Below are 25,566 nucleotides of genomic sequence, written 5' to 3'. Positions count from 1 at the left end.
ACCTTGTATTCATTTCTGTTTCCTCTTATTCTGCCCCTTGTGTCCCCCATTCTTCCCTCTGTGCCTCACATGACTTCCATTCACTGCTACTTTCTCCCTAAATTCACCTCTCCTTACTCATATTGTGCCCCATAAACCATCATTCATTTACACTTCAATCCTTAGTACTCATATCAACTTGCACTCTCATGCTTTATCAACCCCATTCACATTCACCACCTTTCATTGCCCCATTCACTCACAGTCCACTCCCTCTTTCACTTTTTGCCACTTAGACGGTGCCTCATTTTCCCATCACTTACTCAGTCTCATCCTTAAGCTTAAATTGATTCAAAATTGAATGCGTAGGGCTTCCCTGGTGGTGCAGTGGTTGAGAGTCCGCCTGCCGATGCAGGGGACACGGGTTCGTGCCCCGGTCCGGGAAGATCCCACATGCCACGGAGCGGCTGGGCCCGTGAGCCATGGCCGCTGAGCCTGCGCGTCCGGAGCCTGTGGTCCGCAACGGGAGAGGCCACAACAGTGAGAGGCCCGCGTACCGCAAAAAAAAAAAAAAAAAAAAAAAAATTGAATGCGTAGTTATTTCCTCACTCTGTCCCACACTACCCACATTCACTCCACTCTACTGCTCATTCACCTCCCTGCCATCCCCCTTTATCTCTCCTTGCCCCCATTCATTCCCAATTTGTCCTTCATTCACCATTATTCATCGCCCCCTGCCCTCACTGGTCCCACATGTCTCTGTTTAGTGACACATCTGCCAAGACAGAAAAGTCTGATGTATTGTTCAGGATTCAGTTTGGCTGCACATACCAATACCACCCTAAATACCAATAGCTTCAAGAGGATGGAAGGGGATTCCTCTCTTGGAGGCAGGGATTCCTCTCTTGGAGGGCTAGAGTGGCAGCTCCAAGCTCACCAGAGAGCTGGCTGCTCATATGCTGTAGCTCTGCCAAACTCACCTGCTACCTCATGGTCCAAAATGATTGCTCACAATTGGCAACACTTCCACAGTTTTGAGAAAATGTATCTTAAGAGCAGTTTTAATGACTCACCAGCGAGGTGGGGGTGGCCTTTGGGTTGGAGTGTCACATCGTGCAGATTCTGTGGTGGGACCAGCTACCTGTCAGCTTTCCACACCCCTTCACCTAGCTACCTGCTGCTTAGGCCACTGAATGAGTTTGTACCTGTAGGGACTGATGGTAGAGGATGCCCAGGACAGAGAGTGGGCATCCTAGCTCCACAGCAGAAAATCTGGTTTCACATAGCTTGTGGATATGCACTGTGAACCCTGGGACAGTTTCTGCAGGGCTGTATCACTGGCTCAGAATATTTTTGGAGTTGGAAATCACTGTACCCCAACACCCACCAACCCTATAGGATTTCCCCCTCCACACAGGGGTGTGTGTATATATGTGTGTACAAGGTGGTGGAGAAGTTATGTTTACAGGGTGGAAGAGGCCAGACTGACAGGGGCCCTAAAGGTCCAGCCCCTCCTATTTTCCATATCCTAATTCATTAAGAGAGTTGACAAGTTTTGTACCCAGGAGGTACAGATCCTTAAGAGAGCAAGAGACCTGAGTTACTTCCCTGCTTTCTCTCTTTGCTTTGTCTGCTAGGAAGCTCCATCTATATTCCTGCCCCCCCCCCAAAAAAAATTCCTTGCCTGGTTTTAATGGTTCTGGAATGAACACCCTCAGATATTTTCTGGAAGTTCTGTGGGATACTGAATAAACAAAAGAAGAGTATTATTGGGTAGAAGTTAAGGATCTGATCTTGGGAAACTGTGTGACTTTGGGCAAGTTACTTAGTCTCTCTGGGACTCAGTTTCCTCACCTAACAAGACGGGTGGGACCACAGGATTGTTCACAGAAAGTGGGGACTATCTGAGGCAGGTCATGTCATGTGCTTCACACAGTGCCTGGCACACAGGAGATACTGAGCTAGGTCTGAGCCTCCATTATCACTTGCTGGGACTGTTGGCAGGAGCCTCCTTATTGTTCTTCCTGTTTTCGCCCTTGCCCTCTGCAATCTGTCATCCACAAAGCAGCCTGCAGGTCATCTTTTTATTTTTTTCTTCTTATTAAAAAAAGTTTTATACATACACACGTCTAATTTTATTTTAATCATCATCATCAGTTACACAGCACTTGCTGTGTCCCAGGCATTGTTCTAAGCCATTTACAATTATCAGCTCATTTGTCACCACAGTCCTAACGAGGTAGGTGCTGTCATTATCCCCCATTTTATAGATGAGGAAATTCAGCACAGAGGAGTTGAGTCCTGCCCTAGATTACACAGCTGGTAGGTGGGAGTTTGCAACCAGGCTGTTCCATCACGTTTGTTTGTTTGGTTGGTTCTGTTTTCTCTCCTGCAGTATTCCCAATATGTAGAACACTACCTGGCATATGGGAGGTGCTTAAGCAAATTTCTGCGGAGCTCATGTCCTAGGGGTACAAGACAGGCAATAAACAAGAGTCTAATCTACGTGTATTTTTAAAGTTAATATATAATGCTGGATTGCTTCAGACTGGTGTTTTAAAAATCTGATCCCCCTTAATGGCATCCCATTATGTCAGAATGAGACATGAGCTCTGTCCCTGGCAGAGGAGGCCCTACAGCATCTGGCACCCACTCACTTCTCCCTTGCCCACACCTTCTATATGCCCAACACACTGACACTGTTTCTGTTCCTCCAACGTGCCAAACCAGGTCCTACTTCAGGGCCTTTGTAACAGCCGCGCCCTCCACCACAAAGTTCTTTGCTTCAAATATTTGTGCGGCCGGCTCCTTTTGACCAGCGTAACTGTCACCCCCGACAAAAGGAGATCGTCCCTGCCCATCCTGAGACAACAACATTGTCAGTCACTACTTAACACATCCCCTTCATCCCGGTGTGTGTGTGTACTAGGTGGCCATTTATTTATTCTTCAGCTTCTTGTTTGTCTGCACACCGTCCTTCAAACGCTAGGCTGTAAACTCCCAGCCTTAGCCACTGGATGGAGCCAGTGACCTCTCCCTACCTCCTAGCCTTTGTGCATGCTGAGCAATTCCGCCACGCATCCCGACTTCCTATTCAATTACACCTGCAAACCCGATACTGCCCTCCAGGTTCAAGACATGAAATTTCTGCCTGCTAGCATTCTCCTTAATTGGGCCCTTTCCCTCCCTCCATAAGGAAACCGATCTTTGGAGTCTTAGGAATAACGGCCTCCGCAAATCAAAGTAAGCACCTGTTCTACACTGCCGCCCTCGAAGGGAAGAGACGCAGTGGGCGCGGCCATCGTTTCAGAGCAGTGACGTCACCGGAGCGGCCATCTCCCCTCTGCGCCTGCGCTGCAGCCCCGTCGCATTCGCGTCCGGCAGGCGGGAGGGGTCCCCATGTTGACTATTGGTGTACGCGGGCTCAAAGCCCCCACTGAGCGTGCGCACACCGGCCGCTACAGCCCTCTGGGCTGCGGAGCCGGAGTTGGTCCCAAAGCGGAAGTGCTTCTTGGGGCCAGTTTTCGTAACGGTCTCCTCTGCAGCGAGCACAAAATCTGTGTCGAGAGAGAGGTTGAGGGGGCGAGTAGTAGGGGTGATGGGCTGAGTGATGGGGAGTTCTGGGGGACGAATGAAGCGGGTGTTGGGGGGGTCACTGATGTGGGAGGTTGTGGGGTGGACCGAGAGGTCAGCGAATGAGGGTTTGTGGGCTCAATGGTAGACAAAGTTATGGGGCTAGTCGGGGTTGAATGGGGCATATTAAACGTTGACTTTTACACATTTTCCAGCACAGTGACCTGCGCTAAGGGTTCATACGCACCCCTCAAGCTCCTCCTTAGGCGCCCCCGCCTCTCTCTCTGTTCCTCTCCCCTTGCCCGAGCCCCGAGGTAGGGGCCTTGTGTGAATGCTCCAGCTGAAGTGAATCTGCACCCGAAGGCTTCCTTTTGGCTCCTGGGCAAGACGTCCCCAGTGAGGTGAGGAGAAGCAAGAAGAGGCACCAGAGAGAACTCACCTGATTAGGGGCCTCGCGCAGAGCCTGGGGCTTGGGAGGCGTGGGCAGGGTCTGGTGTTGTGGGGTCTGGCGGGGTGGGGGTGGGGATGGGGCTTAAAACGCCTGGGAATAATAGTGTTAAAGTTCAGTGGGGTTTTTTGGCATTTAACACGTAAGTAACACATTTGCATTATAGATTGATTAGAAAATAGAGAAGAAAATAAAAAGAACTAATTTTAGCCCCCTCTGTTTAAATGTTCATTCTTTAGACACTTTTTAGTGTGTATAAGGGATATGCATTTTTAAACATTTAACGTATGGTTTTAAAATGGGTTCCTGAAGTTTGATAACCTGCCTTTGTTTTCATTTAGAAGTTACTGCGATTCAGCTTAAAGATTTATTCTGTAACATTTAAAAAACTTGTAATTTAGATATATGTACAGAAAATACACAGATAATAAGTGTACAGTACCATACAACATTATTTTCAGTAGCTACATAGAATTTAATCCCTTGTATTTCCTTATTAATCCCATATCATGGGTCATAGAGGATCGTTTAAGTTTGGCATTGTTAAAGTCAATGCTGAGATGAAGGTACTTAAAGAGAAATTATGATACATTATTTCATTAAGGAAAATACCTAGAAATACAATTTCTGAGTCAGTACACAAGTATGTATAGAAGAAAACCTTTTGTGTTAGATGTTCACATGAGGAAAATACTCAAGAATACACAAGTGGTTGTTAAAACCACATGGTCGCCCAAACTTCCACAGAGCAGCTTCATGTGAGGGGATTTCTAGGCCGATAATTCTGGGCACTGGAAGCCTGATGGGGTCTCTCATATGCTCTCCACTTCTCCACTCTTTTAGCTCAGGCTTCATACATCTGTCTTTTCCCAAGAAGAGCAGGAAATGGCCAAAGCCCAGGTAAGGATATTGTGTGTTCCTTCTTTTATTTTACCATGAATGTGATGAGTGATGTAGGAATCTCAGACATAAAAGAAAATTATTTATAAATAAGCATTAGAATCAGGGAAAATGAGACAGCAGCAAGGCCAGGTTAGAATGTAGACAAATGACTTAGGGCAACAGACAGTTACGCAGTACAATATTAGTTGAGTTGCAAATTTCTCTGGCAGCCAGAGGTAGTCTGGCTCACTTTACTCATCAAGGAGAGAACACATCAAGCCCTCAGGGAAGTAAAGGTTTCCTGCAATTGCCTTTCAAGGCCTTTCTTTGCTGAATCTTCGTGTGAATGGTGGAATTGTCCTCAATCACAGCCTAATGATAAATGCAGTCTCTGGTTTCCTGCAGGTATTCCTTACAGCATTCTTCAGTGAGCTGGAGACATAATATCTAGATGTAATTTGGGAATGAAATATCTTAGGGAATTTGTTTGTCTTCCAAATGATTTTGCTGAAGTAATTTTCTCAGTTGGACTTTTGATTCTCATTTGGCCAGGGACAAAGTCCTATAGGCACCCACAGCCCACCATCTTTTTTCTTTCACTTAAATTTTTTTTATTATTAAAATTAGTGTACTGTAAAGTTGATTTTGTTGTTCAGGTCGATAAATGTTAACACCTACGTAGATTGTTATAACTAATCTATGGGATAGAGAATAGTTTCATCCCGCCAAAGAGCTGCCTCATGCAACCCCTTTTAGTCATATCCTCCCCTCCCTGTAACCTCAGGCAACCACAGACCTGTTCTGTGTCACTAGAGTTTTATCTCTTCAGGGATGTCATATAAATGGTATCATACAGTATATAACTTTTCTTTTTACAAATTAAACTTTCTTTTGCAACAATTGATTGACATGCAGTTGTAAAATTAATACAGAGAGATCTCATGTATCCTTTACCCAGTTTGCATCAATGGTAGCATCTTGCAAAATCATAGCACAATGTCACAACCACGATATTCACATTGATATGGTTAAGACACAGTTCCATCACCACAAGGATCCCTTATGTTACCCTTTTATAGCCACATCAATCCCTTTCCCCCCCTCACCCTATGCCTAGACTTCTAGCAATTACTGATCTGTTCTCCATTTCTAGAATTTTGTCATTTCAAGAATGTGATATAAATCAAATCACATAGTCTGTAACCTTTTGAGATTAGATTTTTTTTCACTCAGTATGATTCCCTGGAGATTCAGCCAAGTTGTGTGTGTCCATAGTTCTTTGCTTTTTAGTGCTGAGTGGCATTCCATGATGTAGATGTACCACAGCTTATTTATCCATTCTCCTTTTGAAAGACATTTGAATTATTTTCAGTTTTTGGCAGTTGTGAGTAGAGCTACTTTAAACATTCATATACAGGTTTTTGTGTGAACATATGTTTTCATTTCTCTAGAGTAAATATTGGATTGCCGGGTCATGTGGTAAGTGTATGTTAACTTTTTAGGAATCTGCCAAATTGTTTTCTAGGATGGTTGAATTATTTTTCATTTCTACCAGTAATGTTTAAGAATTCCAATTGCTTCACATTTTTGCCAGCACTTGTTGTCAGTACAGTTGACACTTGAATAACGCTGGGGTTAGGGGCACTGACTCCCCCAGTAGTTGAAAATCCACCTACAATCGGCCCTCTGTATGTGTGTTTCCAACTAACTTGCAGATCGTGTAGTACTGTAGTATGCATTTATTGAAAAAAATCCACATATAAGTGGACCCATGCAGCTCAAACCCATGTTGTTCAAGGGTCAACTGCGTTTTTAATTTTACTCATTCTAGTGTGTAGTGTTATCTCATAATGGCTTTAATTTGCATTGCCCTAATGGCCAATGATGTTGAATATCTTTATATATACTTATTTACTTTTTACATATCCTCTTTGGCAAAGTGTCCAATCAGGTCTTCTGCCCATTTTTAAATTGGATTGTTTGTTTTATCACTATTGAGGTTTTTAAAAATTAATTAATTTATTTTTGGCTGTGTTGGGTCTTCGTTGCTGTGGGCGGGCTTTCTCTAGTTGTGGCGAGCGGGGGCTACTCTTCGTTGCGGTGTGCGGGCTTCTCATTGCAGTGGTTCTCTTGTTGCAGAGCACAGGCTCTACGTGCGTGGGCTTCAGTAGTTGTGGCACGTGGGCTCAGTAGTTGTGGCTCGAGGGCTGTAGAGTGCAGGCTCAGTAGTTGTGGCACATGGGCTTAGTTGCTCTGAGGCATGTGGGATCTTCCCGGACCAGGGCTCGAACCCGTGTCCCCGGCATTGGCAGGCGGATTCTTAACCTCTGCGCCACCAGGGAAGACCAATCACTACTGAGTTTTGAGAGTTCTTTATATATTCTGTGTACAAGTCCTGTGTCAGATCCATGGTTTGTAAATATTTTCTCCAAGTGTGTAGCTTGTCTTTTCATTTAATAGTGTTGTTCACAGAGCAAGAATTTTTAACTTTGAAAATGTCCAGTTTATAAACCATTTCCTTTATGGGTTGTGCTTTTGGTGTCAGGTCTAAGAACTCTTTGCCTAACACTAGGTGAAATGGAAAACCTCTAGTCTTCTACCTCCTATGTAGAGAAAACCCCAGTTCTTTCGTACTGTGTCACTCCTGTGAATCTTCCTTTACTCTCACACAGAACGCTTCACTTCTGATACTTCTGGTCACCAAATGTGTGGAGGTTTCCGCCCAGAACAAGCAATTCTGTGTGACACCAGCTGGGTGTTCTACAACTTAATTCTGACACTATCTACCTGGAGGTTGTGTCAGATCCCAAGGTTAAGGGCTCAGTTCCACAAGACTGCCCCCACCTCCCAACTTAAGATGCCAGTCAAAAGCCCAGTGCTTATCACTTGTGCTTCTGACCAACCAGCTATTGATTGGAGCTTCCAACGAGCCCCTCTTTGAGTTCGACTAATTTGCTAGAGTGTCTCACAGAACTCAGGGAAACACGTTTCCCAGTTTTTTAAAGGATATGATAAAGGATACAGATGAACATGCAGATGGAAGAGATATGTAAGGGCAAAGTATATGGGAAGAGGCGTGGAGCTTCCATACCCTCTCTAGGTCCAGGTGTGTCGCTCTCCTAGCACCTCCATGTGTCTACCAATTCAGAATCTCTCTGAACCCAGTCCTTTTGGGTTTTTATGGAGACTTCATTACATAGGCATGATTGATTAACTCATTGGCGTTGTTGTTATTTATTTATTTGGCAATTGGCTTTTGATTCAACTTCCGGCCCCTCTCCCCTTCCCTGAGGTTAGGGGTCGGGACTAAAAGTTCCAACCTTCTAATCACGTGGTTGGTTCTCCTGTCAACCAGCTCCCCCTCCTTAGGTGGGGGTCCCAAAGTCATCTCATTAACATAACAAAAGACACCTTTATTGCTTTCCTCACTTAAGAAACTCCAAGGGTTTCAGGAGCTCTTTCTGCCAGAAATTGGGAGCTAAGACCAAAAATATATTTCTTATTATAGATCACAATATCACCCTAGGTCATGAAGATTTTCTCCTATTCTATAAGTTTTACAGTTTTAGGTTTACATTTAGACCTAAGATCAATTTTGCATTAATTTTTATGTAAGGTGTAAGGATTAGGTCGTGGTTCATAATTTTGCAAATGGATTTCTATTTGTTCTAACCCCATTTGTTGAAAGGACCACCTTTTCTCCGTTGAATTGATTTTATGGTTTGTCAAAAATAAGTTGGCCATATTTGTGGGGTCTATTTCTCCACTCTCTTCTGTTCTATTGATCTGTGTATCTAACCCTCTGCCAGTACCACACTGTCTTCATTACTGCAGCTTTATGGTAAGTCTTGAAATCAGGTAGTATGACTTCTCCAACTTTATTCTACTTTTTCAAAAAATTTTGGCTATTCTTGTTCCTTTGCCTTTGTCATTATATATCAATTTTAGAATAATTTAATTAATTTTTTTGGGCTGTGTTGTGTCTTCGTTGCGCGGGCTTTCTCTGGTTGCGGCAAGCAGGGGTTACTCTGTTGTGTGCGGGCTTCTCATTGTGGTGGCTTCTCCTGTTCCAGAGCACAGCCTCTAGGCGTGTGGGCTTCAGTAGTTGCAGCACGTGGGCTCAGTAGTTGTGGTGCACGGGCTCTAGGGTGTGCGGGCTTCAGTAGTTGTGGCACGTGGGCTCAGTAGTTGTGGCACACAGGCTTAGTTGCTCCACGGCATGTGGGATCTTCCTGGACCAGAGCTTGAACCCGTGTTCCCTGCATTGGCAGGTGGATTCTTAACCTCTGTGCCATCAGGGAAGTCCCCTTGCTAGGATTTTGATAGGAATTGAGTTAAACCTATAGATCAATTTGGGGAGAATTGACATCTTTATTATGTTGTGTCTTCCAGTCCAACACAGTATGTCTCTCCATTTATTTTGATCTTTTATTCATTTCATCATCATTTTGTAATTTTCAACATACAGAGCGTATACATTGTGTATTAGTCTGCTCAGGCTGCCATAAGACGCCACAGACTGAGTAGCTTAAACAACAGAAATTTATTTTCTCACAGTTCTGGAGGCTGGAAGTCCCAGATCAGGGTTGGTTTCTGGTGACAACTTTCTTCCTTGTAGACGGCTGCCTTCTCACTGTCCTCACACAGTCTTTCCTTTGTGCATCTGCAGAGTGAGAGGGAGCTCTGGTGTTTCTTCCTATTTTTAGAAGGACGCCAGTCCTGTTGGATTAGACCCCACTCTTATGGCTTCATATAACCTTAATTACCTTCTTAAAGGCCCCATCTCCAAATACAGTCACATTGGGGGTTTGGGCATCAACTTAAGAATTTTAGGGGAGGAAACAGTTCACTCCATAACAACATGGCATGTTTCATTTTTTAAGCCATTGTAAATGGTTTTGTTTTTAAAAATTCCAGTTGCGAGTATTCATTGCCAGTATATAGAAATATGATTGATTTTTGTTTGTTGACCTTTGCTATGGTCTATAGATGTTTGTGTGCCCCCAAAATTCACATGTTGGTATCCTAATGCCCAAGGTAAGTGATGGTGTTAGCAGGTGGGACTTCCTCTTATTTATTTATTTATATCAGTAATACAGTATTTTTATTTTTATGGATTATAATTTTTTTCAGTGGATTATAATCCATTACTGTCACTGTTTAGTTTGCTGCTCACTTGTCCCTGAGTTATCCAGTGGGAGTCCCTTTAAGCTGGCTTTTGTGTCCTTTTGTCACATCCTGATAATTTTCTGAGCACTTCCTTAGTTTCGACGTAATAAGATGTTCCAGCCTCCATCTTTTACTTTCCCTACCCCAGACCTAGAATCAGCCATTTCTTCAAGGAGCACTGGTTCCTGTTAGTAAATAATTATTTATAGAAATCAAAATCTGGGTGCTGGGTGTGCTCATTGCTGCTGGGCGTCATTACTTCTAGGCCCTTTCAGTGAACTCTGTGTGTGTGTCTCTATTTATATGTCTGTGTATGTATGTGTGTGTCTGTATATACACACACACATACCTTGAATTCATACAATATCCCAGGAATCTTCTTAGACCTCTCTCATTCCATATTTGCATCTGCCTTCACCAACAGTGAGAGCACTGGATCCTAGCATCAATATATTGACTCATTTGCTCAGTCTTACAATATACAGAAAGTAGAATCAGAATTCATGCACCCACATCTGTGAAAAATAAACCTATTGAGTACAGTACATGATTTGTTTGCATGCCTTTTTTATACTGAGGATATGTAATCAAAGTACTCTGTTTAGAAGTTACTTGAATGAATTTTTCCTTTTCCAATCTAGTGTGCTTATGTTATTTATTTGGTATACAGTTAAGTTCATTTTTTTCTGTTTGTATTCCATTTTAGATTTTATTTCTTTCCATTTTTGTTGATTTAATTTTATTCTTTATATGTAAAATGTTAATATGATTTGAAGAGACAAAACCATACAGAAATATATACACATAGTTGTCACCTCTCCCCTGTACCTTCTACCCCATTCTCACTCTACCTTGGAGATAACCAATCTTGTTAGCCTCTGATTTATGCTTATAGTGTTTCTTTTCAAAAGAAGCAAATAAAGGTATATTTTAAAAATTTCCCCTTCCTTCAAAAAGGTAGTATACTTTATTTATAGAGTCTTTTGCACTTTGCTTTTATCCCTTAACAATATAACCTAGAAATTGCTGCATGTATGTTTATAAATATTGTCCTCATTCATTTTATTTTAATTGAGATATAATTGACATATGACATTATATTAGCTTCAGGTGTACAACACAATGATTTGATATTTCTGTATATTGCAAAATGATCACATCCTTGCTGACACTTGCTATTGCTTGTCTCTTTGATAATGACCATTCTGACAGGTGTGAGATGATAGCTCATTGTAGTTTTGATTTGCATTTCTCTAATGATTAATGATGTTGAGCATTCTTTCATGTGTTTGTTGGCAATCTGTATATCTTCTTTGGAGAAATGTCTATTTAGGTCTTCTGCCCAATTTTGGATTCGGTTGTTTGTTTTTTTGATATTGAGCTGCATGAGCTGCTTGTAAATTTTGGAGATTAATCCTTTGTCAGTTGCTTCATTTGCAAATATTTTCTTCCATTCTGAGGGTTGTCTTTTGGTCTTGTTTATGGTTTCCTTTGCTGTGCAAAAGCTTTGAAGTTTCATTAGGTCCCATTTGTTTATTTTTGTTTTTATTTCCATTTCTCTAAGAGGTGGGTCAAAAAGGATCTTGCTGTGATTTATGTCATAAGAGTGTTCTGCCTTTGTTTTTTTCTAAGACTTTGATAGTTTCTGGCCTTACATTTAGGTCTTTAATCCATTTTGAGCTTATTTTTGTGTACACTGTTAGGGAGTGTTCTAACCTCATACTTTTACAGGTACCTGTCCAGTTTTCCCAGCACCACTTATTGAAGAGGCTGTCTTTTCTCCACTGTATATTCTTGCCTCCTTTATCAAAGATAAGGTGACCATATGTGCGTGGGTTTATCTCTGGGCTTTCTATCCTGTTCCGTTTATCTATATTTCTGTTTTTGTGCGAGGACCATACTGTCTTGATTACTGTAGCTTTCTACCATAGTCTGAAGTCAGGGAGCCTGATTCCTCCAGCTCCGTTTTTCGTTCTCAAGATTGCTTTGTCTATTCGGGGTCTTTTGTGTTTCCATACAAATTGTGAAATATTTTGTTCTAGTTCTGTGGAAAATGCCAGTGGTAGTTTGATAGGGATTGCATTGAATCTGTAGATTGCTTTGGGTAGTAGAGTCATTTTCAAAATGTTGATTCTTCCAATCCAGGAACATAGTATCTCTCTTCATCTATTTGTATCATCTTTAATTTCTTTCATCAGTGTCATAATTTTCTGCATACAGGTCTTTTGTCTCCTTAGGTAGGTTTATTCCTAGATATTTTATTCTTTTTGTTGCAATGGTAAATGGGAGTGTTTTCTTGATTTCACTTTCAGATTTTTCATCATTAGTGTATAGGAATGCTAGAGATTTCTGTGCATTAATTTTGTATCCTGCTACTTTACCAGATTCATTGATTAGCTCTAGTCGTTTTCTGGTAGCATCTTTAGGATTCTCTATGTATAGTATCATGTCATCTGCAAACAGTGACAGCTTTACTTCTTCTTTAACGGTTTGGATTCCTTTTATTTCATTTTCTTCTCTGATTGCTGTGGCTAAAACTTCCAAAATTATGTTGAATAAGTGGTGAGAGTGGGCAACCTTGTCTTGTTCCTGATCTTAGTGGAAATGGTTTGAGCCTTTCACCATTGAGGATGATGTTGGCTGTGGGTTTGTCATATATGGCCTTTATTATGTTGAGGAAAGTTCCCTCTGTGCCTACTTTCTGCAGTGTTTTTATCATAAATGGGTGTTGAATTTTGTCGAAAGCTTTGTCTGCATCTGTTGAGATGATCATATGGTTGTTCTCCTTCAATTTGTTAATATGGTTTATCACATTGATTGATTTGCGTATATTGAAGAATGCTTGCATTTCTGGAATAAACCCCATTTGATCATGGTGTATGATCCTCTTAATGTGCTGTTGGATTCTCTTTGCTAGTATTTTGTTGAGGATATTTGCATCTATGTTCATCAGTGTTATTGGCCTGTAGTTTTCTTTCTTTGTGACATCCTTGTCTGGTTTTGGTATCAGGGTGATGGTGGCCTCGTAGAATGAGTTTGGGAGTGTTCCTCCCTCTGCTATATTTTGGAAGAGCTTGAGAAGGATAGGTGTTAGCTTTTCTCTAAATGTTTGATAAAATTGGCCTGTGAAGCCATCTGGTCCTGGGCTTTTGTTTGTTGGAAGATTTTTAATCACAGTTTCAATTTCAGTGCTTGTGACTGGTCTGTTCATATTTTCTATTTCTTCCTGATTCAGTCTTGGCATGTTGTGCATTTCTAAGAATTTGTCCATTTCGTCCGGGTTGTCCATTTTATTGGCATAGAGTTGCTTGTAGTAATCTCTCATGATCTTTTGTATTTCTGCAGTGTCAGTTGTTACTTCTTTTTCATTTCTAATTCTATTGATTTGAGTTTTCTCCCTTTTTTTTCTTGATGAGTCTGGCTAATGGTTTATCTATTTTGTTTGTCTTCCAAAAGAACCAGCTTTTAGTTTTATTGATCTTTGCTATCGTTTCCTTCATTTCTTTTTCATTTATTTCTGATCTGACCTTTATGATTTCTTTCCTTCTGCTAACTTTGGGGGTTTTTTGTTCTTCTTTCTCTAAGTGCTTTAGGTGCAAGGTTAGGTTGTTTATTCGAGATGTTTCCTGTTTCTTAAGGTAGGATTGTATTGGTATAAACTTCCCTCTTAGAACTGCTTTTGCTGCATCCCATAGGTTTTGGGTTGTCGTGTCTCCTCTGTCATTTGTTTCTAGGTATTTTTTGATTTCCTCTTTGATTTCTTCAGTGATCACTCCGTTATGAAGTAGTGTATTGTTTAGCCTCCATGTGTTTGTATTTTTTACATATCTTTTCCTGTAATTGATATCTAGTCTCATAACGTTGTGGTTGGAAAAGATACTTGATACAATTTCAATTTTCTTAAATTTACCAAGGCTTGATTTGTGACCCAAGATACGATCTATCCTGGAGAATGTTCCATGAGCACTTGAGAAAAATGTGTATTCTGTTGTTTTTGGATGGAATGTCCTATAAATATCAATTAAGTCCATCTTGTTTAATGTATCATTTAAAGCTTGTGTTTCCTTATTTATTTTCATTTTGGATGATCTGTCCATTGGTGAAAGTGGGGTGTTAAAGTCCCCTACTATGAATGTGTTACTGTTGATTTCCCCTTTTATGGCTGTTAGTATTTGACTTATGTATTGAGGTGCTTCTATGCTGGGTGCATAAATGTTTACAATTGTTATATCTTCTTTGTGGATCGATCCCTTGATCATTATGTAGTGTCCTCCTTTGTCTCTTGTAATATTCTTTAATTTAAAGTCTATTTTGTCAGATATGAGAATTGCTACTCCAGCTTCCTTTTCATTTCCATTTGCATGGAATATCTTTTTCCATCCCTTCACTTTCAGTCTGTATGTGTCTCTAGGTCTGAAGTGGGTCTCTTGTAGACAGCATATATATGGGTCTTGTTTTTGTATCCAGAAGCCAGTCTGTGTCTTTTGGTGGGAGCATTTAATCCATTTAAATTTACAGTAATTATCAGTATGTATGTTCCTATTCCCATTTTCTTAATTGTTTTGGGTTTGTTACTGTACGTCTTTTCCTTCTCTTGTGTTTCCTGCCTAGAGAAGTTCCTTTAGCATTTGTTGTAAAGCTGGTTTGGTGGTGCTGAACTCTCTCAGCTTTTGCTGCTCTGTAAAGGTTTTAATTTCTCCATCAAATCTGAATGAGATCCTTGCTGGGTAGAGTAATCTTGGTTGCAGGTTTTTCTCCTTCAACACTTTCAATATGTCCTGCCAGTCCCTTCTGGCTTGCAGAGTTTCTGCTGAAAGATCAGCTGTTAACCTTATGGGGATTCCCTTGTGTGTTATTTGTTGTTTTTCCCTTGCTGCTTTTAATATGTTTTCTTTGTATTTAATTTTTGACAGTTTGATTAATATGTGTCTTGGTGTGTTTCTCCTTGGATTTATCCTGTATGGGACTCTCTGTGCTTCCTGGACTTGATTAACTATTTCCTTTCCCATATTAGGGAAGTTTTCAACTGTAATCTCTGCAAATATTTTCTCAGTCCCTTTCTTTTTCTCTTATTCTTCCGGGACCCCTGTAATTCGAATGTTGGTGCGTTCAGTGTTGTCCCGGAGGTCTCTGAGACTGTCCTCAGTTCTTTTCATTGTTTTTTTCTTTATTCTGCTCTGCAGTAGTTATTTCCACTATTTTATCTTCCAGGTTACTTATCCGTTCTTCAGCCTCAGTTATTCTGCTATTGATCCCATCTAGAGTATTTTTTTTTTTTTTTTTTGCAGTACGCGGGCCTCTCACTGTTGTGGCCTCTCCTGTTGCAGAGCACAGGCTCCAGACGTGAAGGCTCAGCGTCCATGGCTCACGGGCTCAGCTGTTCTGCGGCATGTGGGATCTTCCCAGACCGGGGCACAAACCCATGTCCCCTGCATCAGCAGGCGGACTCTCAACCACTGCGCCACCAGGGAAGCCCTAGAGTATTTTTAATTTCCTTTATTGTTTTGTTCATCATTGCTTCTTTCCTCCTTAGTTCTTCTAGGGCCTTGTTAAATGTTTCTTGTATTTTCTCTATTCTATTTCCAAGATTTTGGATCATCTTTACTATTGTTATTCTGAATTCTTTTTCAGGTAGACTGCCTATTTCCTCTTCATTTGTTAGGTCTGGTGGGTTTTTATCTTGCTCCTTCATCTGCTGTGTGTTTTTCTGTCTTCTCATTTTGCTTATCTTACTGTGTTCAGGGTCTCATTTTTGCAGGCTGCAGGTTCGTAGTTCCCTTTGTTTTTGGTGCCTGTCCCCAGTGTCTAAAGTTGGTTCAGTGGGTTGTGTAGGCTTCCTGGCGGAGGGGACTAGTGCCTGTGTTCTGGTGGATGAGGCGGGATCTTGTCTTTCTGGTAGGTAGGTCCACATCTGGTGGTGTGTTTTGGGGTGTCTGTGGCCTTATTATGATTTTAGGCAGCCTCCCTGCTAATGGGTGGGGTTGTGTTCCTGTCTTGGTAGTTGTTTGGCATAGGGTGTCCAGCACTGTAGCTTGCTGATCGTTGAGTGAAGCTGGGTGTTGGTGTTGAGATGGAGATCTCTGGGAGATTTTCACTGTTTGATATTACATGGATCTGGGAGGTCTCTTGTGGACCAACTGTGTCCTGAAGTTGGCTCTCCCACCTCAGAGGCACAGCACTGACTCCTGGCTGCAGCACCAAGAGCCATTCATCCACACGGCTCAGAATAAAAGGGAGAAAAAGTAGAAAGAAAGAAAAAAAAGAAAGAAAAGAAAGAAAGGAAGGAAGGAAGAAAGAAAGAGAAAGAAAGAGGATAAAATAAAATAAAGTAAGATAAAATAAAATAAAGTTATTAAAATAAAAGATAATTATTAAGAAAAAAAATTTTTAAGTAAAACAAAAAACAGATGGACAGAACCCTAGGACAAATGGTGAAAGCAAAGCTATACAGACAAAATCTCACACAGAAGCATACACATACAGACTCACAAAAAGAGGAAAAGGGGAAAAAATAATATATCTTGCTCTCAAAGTCCACCTCCTTAATTTGGGATGATTCGTTGTCTATTCAGGTATTCCACAGATGCAGGGTACATCAAGTTGATTGTGGAGCTTTAGTCCGCTGCTCCTGAGGCTGCTGGGAGAAATTTCCCTTTATCTTCTTTGTTCGCTCAGCTCCCGGGGCTCTGCTTTGGATTTGGCCCTGCCTCTGCATGTAGGTCGCCGGAGGGCGTCTGTTCTTCGCTCAGACAGGACGGGGTTAAAGGTGCCGCTGATTCAGGGGCTCTGGCTCACTCAGGCCGGGGGGAGGGAGGGGCACGGATGCAGGGCAACCCTGTGACAGCAGAGGCCGGCCTGACATTGCACCAGCCTGAGGCGCACCATGCGTTCTCCTGGGGACGTTGTCCCTGGATCATGGGACCCTGGCAGTGTCAGGCTGCACAGGCTCCCGTGAGGGGAGGTGGGGATAGTGACCTGTGCTCGCACACAGGCTTCTTGGTGTAAGCAGCAGTGGCCTTAGCGTCTCATGCCCGTCTCTGGGGTCTGTGCTGATAGCCGCGGCTCGCGCCCGTCTCTGGAGGTCCTTTAAACAGCGCTCTGAATCTCCTCGCGCACCAGGAAACAAAGAGGGAAGAAAAAGTTTCTTGCCTCTTCGGCAGGTCCAGACCTTTTCCCAGACTCCCTCCCGGCTAGCCGTGGTGCACTAACCCCTTCAGGCTGTGTTCGCGCCGCCAACCCCAGTCCTCTCCCTGGGATCCGACCTCCGAAGCCCAAGCCTCAGCTCCCAGCCCCCACCCGCCCCGGCGGGTGAGCAGAGATGGCTCTCAGGCTGGTGAGTGCCAGTTGGCACCACTCCTCTGTGCGGGAATCTCTCCGCTTTGCCCTCCGCACCCCTGTGGCTGCGATCTCCTCCGTGGCTCCGAAGCTCCCCGCTCCGCCACCCACAGTCTGCCTGTGAAGGGCCTTCCTAGTGTGTGGAAACCTTTCCTCCTTCATAGCTCCCTCCCACTAGTGTGGGCCCCGTCCCTATTCTTTTGTCTCTGTTTATTCTTTTTTCTTTTGCCCTACCCAGGTACGTGGGGAGTTTCTTGCCTTTTGGGCGGTCTGAGGTCTTCTGCCAGCGTTCAGTAGGTGTACTGTAGGAGTTGTTCCACGTGTAGTTGTATTTCTGGTGTATCTGTGGGGAGGAAGGTGATCTCCGCATCTTACTCTTCCGCCATCTTCCTAGCCTCCTTATCACATTTTCTTAATCCATTGATCCAGCCATGGACACTTAGGCTGAGTCCTTGTCTTGGCTATTGGAAGTAATGCTGCAGTGAACATGAAGGTGCAAATATCTTTTCCAGTCAGTGTTTTTGTTTCCTTTTGAATAAATACCCAGAAGTGGAATTGCTGGATCATATGGTATTTCTATTTTTAATTTTTTTTTTTTTTGCAGTACGCGGGCCTCTCACTGTTGTGGCCTCTCCCATTGTGCAGCACAGCCTCCGGACACACGGGCTTGGTGGCCATGGCTCACGGGCCTAGCCACTCCATGGCATGTGGTATCCTTCCGGGCCGGGGCACAAACCTGTGTCCCCTGCATCGGCAGGCAGACTCTCAACCACTGCGCCAGCAGGGAAGCCCTATTTTTAATTTTTTGAAGGACCTCTATACTGTTTTCCCTAATGGCTGCACCAATTTACATTCTCACTAACAGTGCACAAGGATTCCCTTTTCTCCACATCCTTGCTGACACTTGCTACTGCTTGTCTCTTTGATAATGGCCATTCTGACAGGTGTGAGATGATAGCTCATTGTAGTTTTGATTTGCATTTCTCTGATGATTAGTGCATCTTCTAATGTGCCTGTTGGCCATCTGTATGTATTCTTTGGAAAAATGTCTATTCAGGTCCTCTGCTTTTTTTTTTTTTTTGCGGTACGCGGGCATCTCACTGTTGTGGCCTCTCCCGTTGTGGAGCACAGGCTCCAGACGTGCAGGCTCAGCGGCCATGGCTCACGGGCCCAGCCGCTCTGCGGCATGTGGGATCTTCCCAGACCGGGGCACGAACCCATGTCCCCTGCATTGGCAGGCGGACTCTCAACCACTGCGCCACCAGGGAAACCCCCTCTGCTTATTTTTTAATTGGGTTGTTTGTTTTTTTGATACTGAGTTGTGTGAGTTCTTTATATATTTTGGATATTAACCCCTTATCAATTATATGATTTGCAGATGTTTTCTCCTATCTGGTAGGTTGCCTTTTCATTTTGTTGATGGATTCCTTTGGTGTACTGAAGCTCTTTTTTTTCAATGTAGTCCTATTTGTTGAGTTTTGCTTTTGTTGCCTTGCTTTTGGTGTCAAATGCAAAAAAAATCATTACCGAGACCATTGTCAAGGAGCTTACTACCTATGTTTTATTCTAGGAATTTTATGGTTTGGGGTCTTATGTTCAAGTCTTTAATCCATTTTGAGTTAATTTTTGCACATAGTATAAGATAGTGCTCCAGTTTCATTCTTTTGCATGTGGCTGTCCAGTTTTCCCAACACAGTTTATTTTAGAATTTATTGAAGAGGCTGTCTATTCCCCATTGTATAGTCTTGGCTCCTTTGTCATAAATTAATTGACCATTTATGCATGGGATTATTTCTGGGCCTTCTATTCTGTTCCATTGATCTATGTTCTGTTTTTATGCAAGTACCATACTATTTTGATTACTATAGCTTTGTAATATAGTTTGAAATTAGGGTGTGTGATGCCGCCAGCTTTGTTGTCCTTTCTCAAGATTGCTTTGTCTATTCAGTCTTTTGTGATTTCATACGAACTTTAATTGTTCTGTTTATGTGACTCGTTCATTTTTATAGCTGTATAGTATTCTATTAGTGGATGTACCAGTTTGTTCAACCATTCTCCTATGTACATGTGAATTTTGGTTGTTTCAGTATTTTGTAATAAAGAATAATGCTGGGGCTTCCCTGGTGGTGCAGTGGTTGAGAGTCCGCCTGCCGATGCAGGGAACACGGGTTCATGCCCCGGTCCGGGAAGATCCCACATGCCACGGAGTGGCTGGGCCTGTGAGCTATGGCCACTGAGCCTGTGCGTCTGGAGCCTGTGCTCCACAATGGGAGAGGGCCACAACAGTGAGAGGCCCGCGTACCGCAAAAAAAAAAAAAAAGAATAATGCTGAAATGAAATATATTGTGCATATGTTGTTTCCTTTTTGTGCAAGTATATCTTCTATGTAAATTCCTACAAGTGGCATTGATGGGTCAAAGGGGTAAACACAATTTATTAGATATTGCTAAATTCCCTTCCATAAGGGTTGTACTGTTTAACATTCCTACCAACAATGTGTGATAGTACCTGTTTCTCTATGGCTGTACCAACAGAGTATATTGTCTGGCTTTTAAGTTTTTCTAATATGCTAGGTAAGAAATGGTATGTCTGTATAGTTTTAATTAGCATTACTATTATTATGAGTAAAGTTGAATGTAATTTCATATATTTAAGAGCCATTTACAGGAGTTCCCTGGCGATCCAGTGGTTAGGATTCGGCGCTTTCACTGCCATGGCCCCAGGTTCAGTTCCTAGTTGGGGAACTAAGATCCTGCAAGCTCATAGTGTAGCCAAAAAATAAATAAAATATCTATAAGAGCCATTTTTATATCTCTTGTTAATTGTCTTATGTTTTTTGTCTAATTTTCTATCACATATTTGTTCTTCTTTTCCCTTTGATTTTTAAGAGTTCTTTATATATTAAGGATATTAATCTTTATCTGTGATATATGTTACAGCAATCTTTATTTGTGATATATGTTACAACAGATTTCCCCCACTGGTTTGTCATTTGTCTTTGGACCTACCAAAGTGTTTTTATATTTTTGTGGTTGTATTTATTAATCTTTTATTACATCTGAATTTTTATTCATAGTTAGAAAGTCTTTCCCTCCATTCAGGTTATATGGACATTCACCCATGCTTTCTTCTAGTACTTTGTTTGGTTTCCGTTTTTTGCATTTAGCCCCCAATCCATTTGGTGTTTATACTTGTGTATGTAATGAGGTATAGATCCAATTTAGCCTTTCCCAAATTGCTTTCCAGTTGACCCAGCACCACTTATTAAAAAGTAGGTCTTTCACCCTGTGCTTTAAGAGAATGCCTGTATCAGAGTATGTTCTGGTATTTGGTAGGGCTACTCCCTTCCTCACAGTTTTTCTTTTCCAGACTTTTCTAGCTATTGTTGCACATTTATTTTTTGATATGATCTTTAGTACTACCTTGTTTAGTACCATTAAAAAGCTTGTTTTTTAAATTGGGATCACATTAAATTTATAAAATAACTTAGGGATAACTACATGTTTGTGACTTTCTATCATTCTATCTATGAAGAGTTGGACAACTCTGAAGTTAGAGGGAACTGTCCCAATAAGAGACCACCCTCACTTCTGACACCAATTACAAGTTTGGGGGTCCCCAAGGTCACCCTTGGGTTTGACAATTCACTGGAGGGACTCACAGAACTCACTGAAAACTGTTATACTCATGGTTATGGCTTTTTACAGGGGAAGGATACAGATTGGAACCTGCCAAGGGAAGAAGTACATAGGGCAGAGCCCCAGAAAGTACCAAACATGGAGCTTCCATTTTTCTCTCCCCATGGAGTCAGGGTGCATGACTTTGTGTGGTTGGCATTGATGTGTGATAGTACACATGGAGTTCTGTCAACCAGGGAAGCTCTTGTGATCCTCGGTGTTCAGAGTTTTTTGTTTGTTTGTTTGTAAACATTTACTTATTTATTTATTTTGGCTGCACCAGGTCTTAGTTGTGGCACTCGGGATCTTCACTGCCGCATGCAGGATCTTTTAGTTGCAGCCTGCAGGATCTTTAGTTGCGGCATGTGGGATCTAGTTCCAAGACCAGGGATCGAACCTGGGTCCCCTGTATTGGGAGCGTGGAGTCTTAGCCATTGGACCACCAGGGAAGTCCCCCAGAGTTTTTAATTAGGGCTTCATTTTATAGGCATGATTGTCCATGTGGCTGCTGTCTGTCTCCAGCCCCTCTGGGAGTGACCCAAAACCCCCACCCTAAATCATGTGGTTGATCTTTCTGGTGTGGCCAGCCCCCACCTAAACTTACATCGTTATGCTATTCATGGTGACTCAAGGCCCCTATGTAAAACCTCCTTCCTTCCTTCCTTCCTTCCTTCCTTCCTCTGTCCCTCCCTCCCTCCCTCTCTCTCTCTCTCTCTCCCCCCCCCCTTCCTTCCTATCTGGTTATTTTAAGGAAATTACCATTTATTCTAATCTTTACTGTTTTTTTTTTAAATTGGGATTGGGTACTGAATTCTGTTTCAATATTTTTGTATCAGCATTTCTTATATTAATTAGATTAATCATGTAAGTTTTCTCTTTAGGTTTGTTTAATGGTGATTTTTGTTAATGAATCTTCTAATATTGAACTATCATTGTATGCCTGGAATAAATTTTAATTGGTCATGTGGATCTATTCCTTTTGCTTATACAGTTGACCCTTGGACAACATGGGTTTGAACTGTTTGGGTCCACTTATATGTGGATGTTTTTCAATAGTAAATACTTCAGTACTACACAGTCCATGTTTGGTGAATCCACAGATGTGGAAAACCACTGATATGGAGGGCTGACTATAAGTTATACGTAGATTAACCCCCGTGTTGTTCAAGGGTTAACTGTATTTTATTTAGGATTTTTTGCACTGTTGTTCATAAGTGAGATTAGTCTGCATTTTCCTATTTTGTACAACCTTAAATGAGTTTATGTGTCAAATTTATACTCAGTTCTTGTACAAATTTGGAAGCTTTTCATTTTTCTATGCTCAGGAAGAATTAGAGCAGTTAGAGTCTTCTAAGGTCTCTTGTGAGCATGAGTCTTATCCTGGGCATATGTGTGGCTTTCTACATTCCCCTGTACATGGGTGCTTTTGAATGTCCTAATTTCCCAAAGAATCCCCCCCAGTATTTCCTCTCAGGCCTTAGGCAGTCTGTTGTCTGTCTGGACTGTAATCTTTTGCCCCAGGCATCTCTGGGTTGTTAGTTTGCCTTGCAGCCTTTAAGAGCAATGCCTACTGCTTTCTGGCCTGAGTTCAGAGTTAGGTGAAACAGAGAGGAGCACCTTGCATCAGTCTTTCTGGTAGCCCCAGACAGGTTAGAACAGACACACACTAATTTGTGAATAAGGTCTGCTCTGCTTCCTTTAGAATTAGGGGTTGGGGGTCCCACATGGGGAACATTGGCTGCTGCTGCTTCAAGACTGCTGTCTCTTAGGAGAGGGGCAAGTAAAGATGCCATGAAGTCTTCCTGATGTCTTTTTTTTTTTTTTTTTTGGCGGTACGCGGGCCTCTCACTGCTGTGGCCTCTCCCGTTGCGGAGCACAGGCTCAGCGGCCATGGCTCACAGGCCCAGCTGCTCCGCGGCATGTGGGATCCTCCCGGACTGGGGCACGAACCTGCGTCCCTTGCATCGGCAGGCGGACTCTCAACCACTGCGCCACCAGGGAAGCCCTCCTGATGTCTTTTAAGTTGCCTTTTTCTTGATTCCATGTGGTTACTGCAAACCTTTGTTTTCCAGAGTTTTGACAAAGTTGGTTCTGACACTGTTTTGTTTGTTTTTTAATTTTCATTTTTGGGGTGGTAGTGGGAGAGAAGCTAAGGGCTGGGAGCTGCCTACTCTGTCATTTTGCTAATGCCATTGTGGGGTGAATTTCTTATCACCTGAAATATTTTCTCATTTTCTGTTGTTCTCAAGCTTTGAATGGATGCACACTGTTTTCATCTTTTTAAGGACTGTTGGAGGTTGTGGTGACTTGCACGATTCTTGGCTCAAGAGCCCCCTCTTTTGTCAGTGAGGCAAACTGCAGTTCCCTTAATGGAGACTTTCTTTTGGCACTGTGGAGGGGCCCCTTGTGTGTGCTCTGACTTGTTTTAGTTTGTTTAGGTCATTTTTTGTCTCACATGACCTTCAGTTTCCCCCTCTAGCTTTTCCCCTTTACAACCCAATCTCCACATGGTTCTTCCTCATTCCTTTTTATCATCTGCTCCCTTGGAGGTGATGCTTTTTTGTGACTGCCACCTTGAGTCCCATATACCGTTCTTATAGCTGGTGCTGTGACTGATCTAGCCCACTTTTCAGTGTTTTTATACTTATGGTAGATTTTCTCTTTCTAAGCTTTGATTTCAGCTCATTATTAGGTTCTCTGCTCCCCTCTCTGTTCTCTTGACTGTTTTCTTCATACCCTTCTCACACTCCAGAAAGGTTTGTGGCAGTAATTTGAAAGCCAGCTGAGCTGGAATTTGGTATTTGTTTTTCAATCATAGGTAATTAGAAATGTGTATAGTACTCTCTATTTTCTATTATAAGTTATACTGAAGGTATAGGTTATGTGTAGTTTTATTTGTTCTTCATATTGATCTGTATAGTTGTTTGGAGGATATGTGAAGAGATTTGGATTTAACTACTTCACCTTTAACAGGTGAAGTTATTCCAAATTACCTGGAGGAACCTTAATTTTTTTAATAAAAAATTAAGGTATAATCTGTATACAGTAAAATAGGCCTTCAGTGTACAGTTCTGCATCTTTTGGCAAACTCTGCAAGTTTTGACACTGCCACAATGAAGATGTAGAACAGTTCTATCGCCTCCCAATACAGTTGACCCTTGGAAACTCGGGGGTTAGTGGTTCCAGCTCCCTGCACAGTTGAAAATTTACGTATAACTTTGGACTCCATCAAAATTTAACTGCTAATAGCCTAGTGTTGACCAAAAGCTTTACCAATAACATAAACAGTCTATTAACACATATTTTGTATGTTATATGTATTAAATACTGTATTCTTACAATAAAGTAAGCTAGAGATAAGGAAATGTCATTAAGAAAATCATAAGGAAGAGAAAATACATGTTCAGTACTGCACTGTATTTGTCGATACTTAAGTTTGTGTCGTCTGTTTACAAGATGAATCACGTCTGTCAGTACCTACATTAATATTGTCTTATGTGATACAAAATACTGTAGATGTTATACAGATTATTAACACGATATCAACAATGAAAAGATAATATGAAAAAGAAATTCATATTTATTTACAGTTATAACGATTTATACATTGATAACGAAGCAGCAATATGATTGCTTTATGGTAGCATAGTGTAGTCGATATGATTGCTTCATGGTAGCTTAGCCTATATACTAATGAATGGTTATATAATTTTATGGCATACAGTATTACAGTCATATTCATAATACTGTATTGGAAACATTGTTATATTTTTTAAAAACCCACTTACCTGTGATGATAGGCTGATAAGCAGTTTCTCCAATTATGAGAGACAAGGGCATACTGTACGGTAATAAAATTCTTTGAAAGCAAAGTTATAAAATAGTAGGAAAACTAACACATTATTAATTTTATATAAATATCACCATATGCCTATGTAAGGATAGAATAGTATCTACATATATTTTATGCTTTCATGACATTCCTAAATTTTTCTTAATATTTTCAATATTTCTAGGCTATGCAATTCATCTGTGAGTTTTTTCAAATTGTTGCAAATCTCCAAAAATTTTTCCAATATATTTACTGAAAGAAAGAAAGAAAGAAAGAAATCTGCATATAAGTGGACCCATGTAGTTCAAATCTGTGTTGTCAGATTGTCAATCTGTGTTGTCAAGGGTCAACTGTATTTCCCCTTTGTAGTCAACCCCTGGCTGCACCCTGGCCCCTTGTAATCACTGATATATTTTTGGTCTCTATAGTTTTGCCTTTCCCATGTTATATAAATGGAATAATACAGTATGTAGCTTGTTGAGTCTGGCTTCTTTCACTTAAGGTAATACATTTGAGGTTCACCCATGTTGTTGCATGTATCATTAGTTCTTTCAGTTTTCTTGTTGAGTAGTATTACATTGTATAGATTACAGTTTGTTTTTCACTCACTGGTTGAAAAACATTTGGGTTGTTTCCATATTTTGGTGATTACAAATATACCTGCTATATAA

General features: G+C 41.6%; 1 protein-coding gene across 2 annotated transcripts in view; it reads left to right on the top strand.

Moving 5' to 3' along the window:
* Nucleotides 1-4,847: 4,847 nt before the first annotated feature.
* ZNF182 (zinc finger protein 182) overlaps nt 4,848-25,566 on the top strand; it is a 29,714-nt gene continuing 8,995 nt past the window's right edge. For both annotated transcript variants that reach the window (XM_082864706.1, XM_082864705.1), the window contains exon 1: nt 4,848-4,900. In XM_082864706.1, the coding sequence (XP_082720832.1) occupies nt 4,886-4,900 (15 nt within the window). In that variant the 5' untranslated portion in view covers nt 4,848-4,885. The remainder of the gene's footprint in view (nt 4,901-25,566) is intronic.

Source organism: Leucopleurus acutus, assembly GCF_964270905.1.
Source record: "Leucopleurus acutus genome assembly, chromosome: X".
Classification (NCBI taxonomy): domain Eukaryota; kingdom Metazoa; phylum Chordata; class Mammalia; order Artiodactyla; family Delphinidae; genus Leucopleurus; species Leucopleurus acutus.
Note: the sequence above shows the minus strand (reverse complement) of the source record. Positions and strands in the feature narration are given on the sequence as shown.